This window comes from Oratosquilla oratoria, chromosome 5 (assembly GCF_046742065.1).
Source record: "Oratosquilla oratoria isolate Oo_2021 chromosome 5, ASM4674206v1, whole genome shotgun sequence".
Lineage (NCBI taxonomy): Eukaryota > Metazoa > Arthropoda > Malacostraca > Stomatopoda > Squillidae > Oratosquilla > Oratosquilla oratoria.
Genome location: NC_134781.1, coordinates 32,776,752 through 32,790,569, shown reverse-complemented (window position 1 = coordinate 32,790,569; position 13,818 = coordinate 32,776,752). Strand labels below are relative to the sequence as shown.

The 13,818-nt window shown below is 38.5% G+C and overlaps 1 protein-coding gene across 3 annotated transcripts in view; it reads left to right on the top strand.

Annotated features, from left to right (window-relative positions):
* upSET (SET domain-containing protein upSET) overlaps positions 1 to 13,818 on the top strand; it is an 85,359-nt gene that overhangs the window by 37,807 nt on the left and 33,734 nt on the right. For all 3 annotated transcript variants that reach the window (XM_076185117.1, XM_076185116.1, XM_076185118.1), the window contains exons 2-5: positions 3,313 to 3,460; positions 3,929 to 4,993; positions 5,118 to 5,270; positions 5,668 to 5,902. In XM_076185117.1, coding sequence (XP_076041232.1) covers positions 3,357 to 3,460; positions 3,929 to 4,993; positions 5,118 to 5,270; positions 5,668 to 5,902 — 1,557 coding nt within the window. In that variant the 5' untranslated portion in view covers positions 3,313 to 3,356. The remainder of the gene's footprint in view (positions 1 to 3,312; positions 3,461 to 3,928; positions 4,994 to 5,117; positions 5,271 to 5,667; positions 5,903 to 13,818) is intronic.

Below are 13,818 nucleotides of genomic sequence, written 5' to 3'. Positions count from 1 at the left end.
TATAAAAAGGTTTGGATAAAAAGAGAAATGAATAAGGAGGAAAGAGAGGCAGAAAAGCAGAAAAGACTTGAAGCTAAGGCAAAAAACGAGGAAAGAACGGAGTCAGAGAAAGAGAGATTCTATTGGAGAGTAGTGAACATGAAAATAAAGCAGTTCGACATACAAAAGAAAAACATAAGGGAAACAGAGAACACAATGGAAGTGGCAGAAAACTAAGAGCGTCTTACACAAATATAGATGGATTGATAACAGGATTGAATGAACTGAATGATTATTTGAAAGAAAAAGAACCGGACATAATGGGAATTGTAGAAACAAAATTAAAAGGCCCACTACCACCCAACAGTGTAGGACATGATGCATACAATTATTGGATTAGAAACAGAGAGAAAAAACAAGGGGGTGGAGTTATGTTCCTGACTAAGAAGGATATAAACGTGAAAGGTGTCATATATGGAAAGAATACAGTAGAGATGATTATGATAGAAGTGGAAGACGGAGATAAGAAGAGAAGAAAATTTGTGATCAATTATGTGCCTCCGAAAACAGCCTCATGGGAGGAGAGTGAACATAAAAGTATGTTAGAGGACACAAAGATAGCATTAACTAAAATAATGGAAGATGGAGGAAGAATAGTTATGATGGGCGACTTTAATTGCAAAGAAATCTGCTGGGAAGAAATGACAGTAAAGAGTGGTGATGACTCATGGGGAAATGCTCTACTTGAGATGATTACTGACCATTCAATGACACAATGGATACAAGAGAACACTAGGTATAGAAATGAAGAAGAACCATCGAGGCTAGACTTAATAATTACATCTGAACCTAGAATAGTGGACAAGATTGAATATAAAACACCAATAGGTAAAAGTGACCACATATTGATTGAACTGGAACTTAATGAAGAAAAATATATCAAAAGAAATGAACAATATAGAAAAGGAAGAATGATGTATGAAAAAACAAACTTTGATAAAATAAGAGAATTCTTTCAACAAGAAAACTGGGAAGAAATATACAAAGAAGAAACATCAGTGGAAGAGAAATGGAATATTTTGACAAAAATTTACAAAAAAGGAGTGGAAAAGTATGTCCCAAGACAAAAACAAGAAAAAGAATATGTAAAATGCTGGTACAACAAAAGTTGTAGGGAGTTAAAAGACAAAAGAGACAAAGCCTGGACCAGATGGAAAAAAGACAGAAGACCTGAAAAATGGAAAATATATACTGGTTATAGAAATGAATATGTACAAAAGTGCAGAGAGGAAAAAAGAAAATATGAAAAAGATGTTATAGAAAAGTGTAAAGATCAACCAAAACTATTCTACAGATTTGTAAACAATAAACTGAAAACCAAACAAGACTCGGAGAAATTAAGACAAGGAGGAGTTGAATACACTGAGGAAATGGAAATGGCAGAAATTATGAACAAACATTTTAAATCAGTGTTTACAAGGGAAAATATACAACCTGAAGAGATTGAGTGGAAAGAAAAAGTCCCCCCTATGGAAGAAATAGAAGTAACAATGAATGAAATATTGACACACTTGGGTAATTTTGATGTCAGAAAATCGCATGGGCCAGATGAAATAGCAAACTGGATTCTGAAAGAATGCAGGAATGAACTAGCAGACAAAATACATAGCATAATAAGCAGTTCCTTAAAAGAAGGAAAAGTTCCAGAAGATTGGAAAAAAGCAAATATAGTACCTATATATAAAGGAGGAAATAAAGAAGAACCTACCAACTATAGACCAGTCTCTCTAACAAGTACAATAGCAAAAATATGTGAAAGAATTATCAAAAGTAGATGGGTAAAATACTTGGAAAAAAACAACGTACTAAATCCAAGACAATTTGGATTCAGACAAGGACGATCATGCGTCACCAATTTAATATGTTTCTATTCAAGGCTAATAGATATAATACAAGAAAGAGATGGATGGGCTGATTGTGCATTTCTAGACCTAAAAAAAGCTTTTGACAAAGTACCACATAAGAAGTTGCTTAAGAAATTAGAATATGAAGGAGGAATACAAGGTAAATTGCTAAATTGGATGGAAGACTTTTTGCAAGAAAGACAAATGAGAGTAGTGATAAGAGATCAGCACTCAAAATGGAATGAAGTAATAAGCGGTGTCCCGCAGGGAACAGTTCTGGCCCCAATAATGTTTGCTATATATATTAATGATATGGATGAAGGAATTGAAAGCTATATGAGCTTCTTTGCAGATGATGCAAAACTACTGAAAAGAGTGAAAACTGAAGAAGATTGTAAATCACTACAGAGAGATCTAAATAAAGTACAAGAATGGAGTAGGAAGTGGGAGATGGAGTTCAATACCAAAAAGTGTAGTATAATGGAGTTTGGAAAAAGCAAAAACAGAATAACAGGATCATATAATTTGGGAGAAGAAGGAATAAAAAAAGTAGAAAATGAGAAGGACCTGGGAGTCATTGTTATGAATAATATATCACCTGAGAAACATATAAATAAGATTTTTGGAGAAACTTATAATTTAATAAGAACAATCAAAGTGGCATTTACATACCTGGATGAAGAAATGGTGAGGAAAATCCTAATCACCCTGATAAGACCAAGATTGGAATATGCAGCAACGATATGGTCACCAAGTACAAAAAAATGTATAAAAAAACTAGAAAGAATACAAAGAGCAATCACAAAACTGGCACCAACACTCTCAAAACTATCATATGAAGAGAGACTACAAAAACTTAAACTACAGACACTAGAGCAAAGAAGAGAGAGAGGAGATTTGATAGCTATTTACAGAATCATGAAAGGCATAGAAATTACTGATAGAGAGAATCTGATAAAATGGGATGACAGAAATACAAGAGGACACGGAAAGAAAATAAAAAAAGACAGCTATAGAAGAGATTTGAAAAAGAACAGCTTTCCTCACAGAGTAATAGACAGTTGGAACAAGTTAGATGAGAAAGTGGTGTGTGCAAAAACAATACATGAATTTAAAAATAGTTTAGATAAAATGAGATATGAAGACGGGACCCCACGAGCATAGCTCCCCTTCCCGTAAAATACAACTAGGTAAATACAACTAGGTAAATACACACACATACATATAGTGGTTGATTTTAAGGAGAGACTTGATTATATAGTGTATTATATATATATGTCCAGACTATGTATTGTTTATGTAGTAGGAATATAATCTTGTTTCTTTTGAATTAAGTGTTAGTTTTATTTGAAAGTGGCATTATAACATTATATAAGTATTAGGAATATTATTTTATTTCCTTTGAATTAAGCAGATGTTTCATTTGCAGGTGTTCATAATGGCCAGGCCTGAGTGCAGAGATGTGGAGGTAGCATGTCGTTAGTGGTTCACAAACTGGTGCTTAGTCCTGCTGGGGCCACTGCAGCCCAACCTTCGGCCTCACACCATGTCAACGTTTCTGCGTATTCGCACTCACAGTGAGTAGGCTGGGTGGACTGCTGGACTGCTGGACTACTTGCTTTTTCCTGTTTCAGTCTTCCAAAGTGTGTATCTTGTCTTTCATGTAAACATCATTTTTGTCTTGGTTCTCTGGATCCTTGTTTTGTTCTTGTTTTATAATATTTCTGCTTTTGTGATCTTTTTTTCTTTTCTCTTTGTTTTTATCTGTTTTGTTATTATTTTTTCTCTATATTTATTAAACTTCTTTATTCTTTTATTTGTGTACTTTGGTGTGGCTCTTTTTTATTCATTTTTGATTTGTATTATTTTCTTGTGCTCATTAATGCAAATACAGTATATTTTTCTGTACATATTATGTAATCCACTTTATTCTTCCTACTGCATTGTTGATTTTGAAAGATGCTATTAACCATTTGATGCTGAAAAAGTGTTATACAAATATAGTAAGATATATTTCTATTTACGATTTATTTTATCTTTCATAGTACAAATGTGCCAGAAAGTGTGGGCCGTTCGATGGAAGGTATCGCAGGATCCTCAATGAACTCGCCTGCCTCCTCCGCCTCTTCATTTTCTTCTTTAGGAGTTCCTACCTCCTCTTCAGTCTCATCATCATCATCGTCATCTTTGTTATCCACATCGAGTCATTCACTGCGACACACTTCATCTTACAACCTCCCATTTGTGCTACAAGACCACAATTATGGAGCTCCTCCACCACCAACACCTCCACAGTCACCTCCACCACCTGTCACCACATCCCAGCACCATTATCATCACCACCAACACCATCACACCAGTCATTCATCTTCATTGTCATCTCATCAGTCAACGGAACAGCATAATCTGGCACCTCGGCACTACATTCAACAGAACCGTCAAAATTCCCCATCGTCACAAGGAGTGGTATTAGGTCCTCAGCGTTCCATACCAACTGCACCCTCAAGTGTAGCTGTCCATCTCCAACAGCAGCAGCAGCAACAGCAGCCAGTTTCTCAGCACTTTCAGCCATCAACACAATCCAGAGTGACCTCATCCACCTCACTCAAGTCATCTTCGAGTTTGTCTTCATCAATTGCCACTGTCACGTCACTACCCAACAGTTCCTTTCATACATTGTCGTCACCATCACCATCGTTGGTAACAACGCAGGCATCATGTTCATCATCATCATCAGTGTCAGTATCATCTTCGATGTCCACCCTGCCACCTAATCATCCTCTTTCTTCGATGCCACCTCATAGACAGCAGTTCATGCCTCACCCAAAGACATCCATATTCCCCTCTCCACACATCCCACCTCCTCCAACACTTGACGTCCCTGCTTTTACTTCAACACCTTGTTCATCATCTGTGGGAGGAGGAGGTGCAGAAACTGATGATGACTCACGGTTCAGTGATCATAGCTCTTCAGTTGGCCCCTCTGGAGAAGAGACGGAGACGGCTCCAGAAGGAGAGGGGGATGATCAGCCGCTTGATGACTCCATCACACGCTGTGTCTGTGATTTTACTCATGATGATGGTTATATGATTCAGTGCGATCATTGTTTGTAAGTATCGATAGCAATTTGGAAAAATGCCTGGCCTATTTGTTTTATTTGCTTATATATACATACACACACACACATGCATATTCAAAACATGTCCTATTTTTTTCTTATTTTCTCCATGTAGTGTATGGCAGCATGTGGATTGCATGGAAATTGACCGTAACAACATCCCAGAAGAATACTTGTGTGAAGCTTGTAAGCCTCGTCATGTGAACAAGTTGAAAGCAAGAGCTCTTCAGATTAGAAGACGGCAGGAAATCCAGGCCAGCCTTGCAAGGTATTAACGATTTTCCTTTTACATGTTTATGTCTGGGATTATGAAAAAAGGAGTTTCCAAAATTGGAGGAAAGGGTACAAAGTACTATCACTAGATGAGTTCCAGTCCTATTGAGAGATTGGAGATGGCTTGTTACCAATGGTGGAGGAAAGAAAAGGGGGGGAGGGGTAACATGATTACATTTTACAAGTGCATGCAAAAGGGAAAGTTAATAGGTAAACTATGTTGATTTGTTAGCAGGTAAAATGAGAGTATGGTTTCAAGCTGTAGAAGAAATGGCATAGGAATAGTCTTTGCTGTTAATATTATTGTATAGCCCCCCTTTTTTCCTGTATTTTATTTCTTTAATTTATGTATTTATTTTCTTATTTTTACAATGAAATGTATCTTTCTGTAGCAGGCATTCCTCTTCTGACTCTGATGACAATCTTCCTATGGGGAGCAAAAGCAAATGCTACAGTGGGAAGCTGCCTGAGAGGAAGATGTTGAAGAAGAAGAAAGTAAAGATCCTGAAGGATGCGAAAAATGGTCGTAAAACTCAATTTCCTCGGAAGATAGGAACCGTGGAAAACAACAATATTATCAGCAACAGAGAAGATAAAGAAAAGAGACTCCCTATCAAGACCAGAAGAGTAAGTGTTCTGGATTATTTTGCCAAGTCATTTATATAATTCAGTGAATGACTTTGATAAGCAAGAGCGTTATGTGGAAACAAATTTCTTTGCTGTGCCAACACGTAGTACTTAGAAGATTTTTATTCTTACATTTTTTCTTTTCTTCATATTTCTTGTGTATAACTTTTCTCAAGTAAAAATATTATTTTTATATGCTGCAAGAGAAATTTTGTTTGTTCTTTTTGGATCTAGAGAAAGCATTTGATATGGTACCCAACAGAAGATTAAGGTGGAAATTGAAGTACAAGTGGAGATTTAAAGGGAGTGCCCTGAAATGGACGAAAATTTCTTGAAATATCAATTTTTGAGAACATGAAAAATGAGAGGTTGGATTGGAGAGAAATGACTGTTGGGTCCCACAGGACTCAGTTATGACATCTGTAATGTTCCTAATACATAAACAGTTTGATGGATGATACAAATAGTTTTACCAACCTACATATACCAAAATTGTAATTAGAAAAAAAGAAAAAAAAAAGAGTGCATATTCATGTAGGAAGATCTAGATAAGGTTTATGTTTGGAGCCAGAGGTGGAAAAATGACATTCTGTGGAAAAAAAAGAAGAAAAAATTGGTAAGAGGAGACCATCATTGTTATAAAATTGGATGTGAAGCAGTAAAGCAAAGGAAGATAGGAAATGGGTAGTCTTGGCTATGGATTTGTAACTGGAAAAACATGTTAACAGGGTCATATGAGAGGTGTATACATTAACAGGAGAGGAATACAGATTAATAGTTTATTGGGAGGGATGTACCAACTATTGACAGACAAGAGTGTTGTTTCACAATATTGATGAACATATGAAAAATCTCATTGAAAATCTTTTTGTTCTTTCCAAATTGAAATATGCGAGTGATGTAATTAAAAAAAAAGAATGTAATGTACATGGTAGCGACTAAACAACTAAAAGTAATACTAATCTAGATGACAGTATATGTGAGGAATGACTTGACAATTTGGGATTATCCATACTGAAAGAAAGAAGAGAGAGGCAACAAGGGTATTGTCCTTAGAGCTATGAAAAGGTGTTGACAACAAATTATATACAGTCAAACCTCGGTTTTCGAACATAATCCGTTCGAGAAGGCTGTTCGAAAAGCGATTTGTTCGAAAACCGAAACAATTTTTCCCATTATAATCAATGTAAATAATTTTAATCCGTTCCAAGTCTAAAAAACAACTTTTTCTAATTTTTTTTTTACTATTTTACACCATAAACTGCACTGTATACTGTTTACCATAAATAAGTGTATCCCACTTCTTTTCTTAAACTTTTCAAACCACCCTCTGCTTGCTTTAAAATCAAACCCTTCCGGAATAATGCTAGGATCTTTTTTTTATCAAATCTTCATACAATTGTCTTGCTTTGGCACAAATTGCATCTTCACTAAGAGTATCACCTGCTAACTGTTTCTCATTTACGAAAATCAGCAAAAGTTTCTCCACTTCCTCCAATACCTGTGGCCTTTGTTTGCTAAAAACACTTGATCCTTTAGCCACATCACTTGCTTTAACCTGGTCTTTATTTTTTAGGATGGTGCTTATCGTCGATTTCGCCATCCCAAACTCCTTAGCCAATGCAGACACACGAACGCCAGATTCATATTTCGCTATTAATTCTTTTTTAAATTCAATAGTTTTGTGCACTACTTTCCTCTTTTCTTCACCACTTGAACTTGCTTTCTTTGGACCCATGATTAGGGGCTAATACACGATGCAAAGATGAAAAAAAGTCAGATTTACGTAAATAAGAACGAACACGTCTGCTCGGAATGAACTTTGATCGCAAATGCGCTACAGAGGAAGCGTCCTTGGCGTTCGAGTTCTCTCGGCTCGCGAGTGAGCCGCGTTCGGGTATGCTCGGCTTCTTTCGGTTTGTTCGAGAGCCGAAATTTGGTCGAGTTCTGAGATGTAAAATTCTCGAACTTTTTGGTCGAAAACCGATTTGGTCGAGAACAGAAGCGTTCGATAACCGAGGTTTGACTGTATATATATATATATATATATATATATATATATATATATATATATATATATATATATATAGCCAAAATCAAAGGCATAAATCCACTCCCACTCATTTCATCCCCACATAATCCACTTCCATTCACCACCCTTCCCTCCCTCTTTTCTTGGCTCCTCCTGGATGGTGGGTCTCATCCCTGCATCTCGCCCACTGCCCAGGGGCAGAAGCAATGCAGCAAGACACAGCACATCCACAGCAAGGCCACTTCATTTGATCAGTGACTGCCCTCTCCATCCCCTCATGCAGAAAAAGAGAAGACGGAGAAATCCCTTCTGGATGCTTCAGAACATCATTCACACAGTCCCTAAACCCCCCTCCCCTATCCCCCTTTTTTCCAACACCCCTTTTACCCCATCCATCCATCTCATCCATGGTCACCTCCTCATGTTCACTCCATCCACCTCTGCTTTCCACACTTCTTTTACTAATTTTTCTTCACTCATTCTTTCCATGTATCCAAGCCATTCCACTACTCTTTCATCAGCCCTATCTCCCAACTCCTTTTCCACCCCCACTCTCCTCACCTCGTTCCTCACTTTATATATTTACTTAGTTGTATCTTACGGGAAAGGGGAGCTAAGCTCGTGGTGTCCTGTCTTTGTGTCTCTCCATATCCAGTTTGCTCTGAAAGTCTTGTATTGTTTTGCACACACAGTTTTCTCATCCAATGTGTTCCATATATTCACCACTCTGTGGGGAAAGCTGTTCTTTTTCATGTCCCTTCAATAATTGTTCTTTTTAAGCTTTCCATGTCCTCTTGTGTTTCTTTAATCCAAATTTAGTAAGTCTTCTCTGTCAAGGACTTTTATGCCCTTCATAATTCTATAGATGGTCAACAAATCACCTCTTTCTCTCTGTTCCAGAGTCGGCAACTCCAATTTTAACAGTCTTTCTTCATATGGGATTTTTTATAGTTCTAGGGCCATCCTCGTAACTGCTCTCTGGATTCTTTCAATCTTCTTTATATTCTTTTTTGTACTGGGTGACCACAGTGTCACTGCATACTCCAATTTGGGCCTTATCATTGTGACTAGTATTTTCCTTACCATTTCTATATCTAAGTAGGTAAAAGCCACTGTTATTGCTCTTGGTAAGTTGTAGGTTTTGCCAACAATCTTGTTTATATGTTTGTCAGGGGACATATCTTTTGTGATGATCACTCCCAGGTCTTTTTCAGATCCCTCTTTCTTAACTTCTTTTTCACTGATTTTATATCCTTTTTATTACTTTCATGATTTTGTTATACTCTTAACATTTCACGTATGTTCTCCTCTTTGCCTCCTTTATCTTATGCTTTACTTCTTTTTACTTCTTTTTTCTTTGTGCCTCTCATATGATTCGTCCTATTTTGTAACCAATCTGTGAGTGCTTGTTTCTTCTTTTCTACAACCTTCTTTGCTTCATCCCACCACTCATTACCCCTCCTTCTATTTCCTCCTGTCTTCCTTGTTTCACACACCATCTTTTTATACCTTGTGACTCCCCCCTTGAAACATCCCCATTCCTCTTCCACTCCTAGTTCTACCTTATCCTTCACTTCCTCCCAATCTTCTCTCATGTTCTTCTTGTACTCCTCTTTTTCTTTCTTATTTAAACCTCTTCAATATGAGTCAAATTCTCGTGGGCAGCATCAGCTGCCTGGTGTACGATGATTCAATGATGCATCATAATGCTTGCATAATGAAATATAAAGTTACAGCTGTATTACTTTTTCTCTCACTCTGAATATTAATAACCACAGAAAATATGATCAAGCCAGTTCACAGAAAATGGGAGTCACTCAGCTACAACTACAAGATAAATATAATGAAGACTCCAATGGCGGCATCATCGTATACCCACTCATGCCTTGTGACACCTACTTAGGCGTCATTGTAGGGAAGGGGTTAAGCAGTTTACTCTAAGCATCTCCGTACCTTCTGTCCTGTTCCTCTTTCTCCATCTATCCTCCACTCTCAACTTATATAATGAGGACATTGCAAGAACCTTAAGAACATGGAATTTTTGAAGGTCATTAAAATTTGTATTCGATGCAGATGCAGTTGGGAAAAAAAAAAAAAAAAAAAAAAAAAAAAAAATATATATATATATATATATATATATATATATATATATATATATATATATATATATATATATATATATATATATAAATATATATATATTGTAGAGAAGAAAAGGTAAAAGGTGCAGATGGAGAGAAGGCAGTAAGAAGAGGAAGATGGGCAGAGTATTGTAGGGAGTTGCTAAATGTGAAGGAGAATAGGGAGGGAAAGTTAGTTGCAGTGAGAAGTGCTAAGAAAATGGCCATGATGAATGAGGAAAATGGAGGAGAAATAAAGAAGGATGAAGTGAAGGCACTTATTAAGATGATGAGAGCAGGTAAGGCACCTGGTCTGGATGGATGCCATGCAGAATGTCTAAAAAAAGGAGGTATAGTTATGGTGGACTGGCTGGTAAGGTTATTTAATATTTGTTGGAGAGAGGGTAGAGTGCCAGAGGACTGGAGGAGTGCTTGTATAGTTCCACATTACAAGGGAAAAGGGGACAAGTGTGAGTGTAGTAGTTTCAGAGGGATTAGCTTGTTAAATGCAGTTGGTAAGGCTTATGGGAGGATCTTGATTGAGAGGATTAGGAGAAGAAAGGAGGGAGTAATTGGGGAAGGAACAGTGTGGGTTTAGGACAGGTAGAGGTTGCGTAGATCAGATTTTTGTGGTAAGACAGATATGTGAGAAACCTGTAGGAAAGGGAAAGGATGTTTTTTGGGCTTCTATACATACATATACCAAAGGCTTTTTCCCCCTTACACGAGGGGGTAGCCAAAAAGAAAAAGGCATAGAAATCACTCCCACCCATTTCATTTCCCATGTATTCCACTTCCCTTCACCCTCCTCCCTCCCTCCTATCTTGGCACCTCCTGGATGACGGGTCATCCCTGCATCCTGTCCACTGCCCTGGGTCAGAAACAGTGTCGCAAGACACGGCACATCCACAGCAAGGCCGCTTCATAAATTCGACGACCCCCCCCTCTCCATCCCCTCATGCAGGAAAGGAGAAAACAGGGGAGAAATCCCTTTGGGCTGCGTCAAATTTTTCTCATACATACTTCCTCACCCCCCATCCCCCACCCACTCCCCCTTGGGCTTTTATGTATTTAAAAAAGGCTTATGACAGGGTAGACAGGAAGGCACTGTGGGAGATTTTGCAGATATGCGGGATAGGAGGAAAGCTTTTAGGAGCAGTCAAGAGTTTTTACAAGAGTAGTAGAGCGTGTGTCAGGATTAGAAATGGAGAGAATGAGTGGTTCGAGGTATAGGTGGGACTTCATTAGGGATGTGTTATGTCACCCTGGCTGTTCAATTTATACATGGATGGGGTGGTGCGAGAGGTAAATGCAAGGGTGGTGGGTCAGGGATTGGAGATGGTTAAAGAAAATGGAGAAAAGTGGGAGGTGATCTAGCTGTTGTTTGCGGATGACACTGTGCTTGTAGCAGGATCAGAGGAGGGATTGAGGAAGTTAGTGACAGAGTTTGGGAAAGTGTGTGAAAGAAGGAAGTTGTAGATAAATGTGGGTAAAAGTAAGGTGATGAGATGTACAAGGGGTGAAGGTGGCAGCAGACTGGAGGTGAGTATTAGGGAGAGCGACTGGAAGAAATGGATAGTTTTAGATACTGGGGTGCAAATGTGGCAGGAAAGGGAGGAGTGGAGGTAGAATATAGATTGAGAGAAGTAAGTGCCTTGATGGATTAAAAAGTGTAATGAGAAATAGACATTTGGGAATGGATGCTAAGAGGAGATTGTATGGAGTGATTGTGCTGACAGCACTGTATGGGTCAGAAACATGGAACATAAGAGAGGAAGAGAGGAGTTTGAATGTGTTTGAGATGAGGTGTCTGAGAAGTATGATAGGGGTTACTAGGCTGGATAGAGTGAGGAATGAGGAGGTGAGGAGGAGAACAGGGGTGGAAAGGGAGTTGGGAGATAGGGTGGATGAATGAGTTTTGGGATGGTTTGGAGACATGGGAAGAATGAGTGAAGAAAGACTAGTAAAAGAGGTGTGGAAGGTAGAAGTGGAGGGAGTGAACATGAGGGGGTGACCTAGGATGAGATGGATGAATGGGGTAAAAGGGGCTTTGGGGAAGAGGGGAATGTCTGTTGAGGAAGGACGGGAGAGGACAGAAGACAGGGGTGAATGGAGAATGGTTGTATATGGATGTTATTGTGATGCATGAGGTGGAATGGTAGGGGGATGGGGGGTGATGTAGTATGTGTGAGAAAAAATTGACGCAGCCCAAAGGGATTTCTCCCCGTCTTCTCCTTTTCTGCATGAGGTGATGGAGAGGGGGGGGGGGTTGCCAATTTAATGAAGCAGCCTTGCTGTGGATGTGCTGTGTCTTGCGACACTGCTTCTGACCCAGGACAGTGGGCAAGACCTGTCATCCAGGAGGTGCCAAGATAAGAGGGAGGGTAGAGGGTGGAGGGGAGTGGATTTTATTAGGGATGGAATGGGAGGGAATGGTTTTTATGCCTTTGTTTTTTGGCTACTTCCCATGTAAGGGGGAAAAAGCCTTTGATATATGTATGTGTGTATATATGTGTGTGTGTGTATATATATATATATATATATATATATATATATATATATATATATATATATATATATATATATATATATATATATATAATATAATATTGTATATATATTTTGGTATAAAAAATAATTAACCATATATACATATACCAAGGGCTCTTTACTCCCTATTAGAGAGGTAGCCAATGTCAAAAGGTGTAATTCCACTCCCACCCATTTCATTCCCACCCATTCCACCTGCAACCACCACCCCTCTCTACCTCTCATCTTGGCTCCTCATGGATGATTGGTCATCCCTGCATCTTGCTTATCACCCTGGGTCAAAAGCAATGCATTACCCTTGCATTTACCTCCCGTACCACCCCATTCATGTACATATTGAATAGTCATGGACATGACACACCATAGGCACATTCCCACCTTTACCTCAAGCCTCTCACACACTCCATTTCTAACACAGGCTCAACTTCTCTTGTAAAAATTCTTGACTGCCCTTAATAACTTTACACCGATTCCTTATATCTGCAATACCTCCCACAGTTCCTTTGTATCCACCCTGTCATAAGCTTTTTCCAAATGCATAAAAGCCCAAAAAAGCATCCTTACCCTTTGCTAAAGCTTTTTCACATATCTGTCTTGCCACAAAAATCTGATCCACATAACCCCTACCTGTCCTAAAGCCACACTGTTCCACACCAATTACTCCCTCTGTCTCCCAATCTTACTCAAAACCCTCCCATAAGCCTTCCCTACTATGCTCAACAAACTGGTCCCTCTGAAACTACTACATTCACATTTGTCCCCTTTTACCATGTAAAACAGAACTATACAGGTACTCAACCAGCACTCTACCCTCCCTTAGACACACATTAAACAACCTCACTAGCCAGTCTAACATCACTGTACCTTCCTTCTTTAGACACTGCATAACACCTATCTAACCCAGGTGCCTTACCTGCTCTCATCATATTGATAACTGCTTGTACCTCATCTTTTCTTATTTCTCTATTTTCCTCATCCATCAATGTCATTTTCTTAGTGTCTCCCACTGCAACCACTGTTCCCTCCTTATCCTCCTCCACATTTAGCAACACCCTAAAGTACGCTACCTATCTTTCCCGTACCAGCCTTTTCCATTATCATCCCTTCATCTGCACCTTTTACCTTTTCTTCATTACTTGATTTGTCTCCCCTTTTTCTCTTAATTTCCTTCCAAAACATCTATTTATTACTTTCAAAATTTTCAGTCATACTCT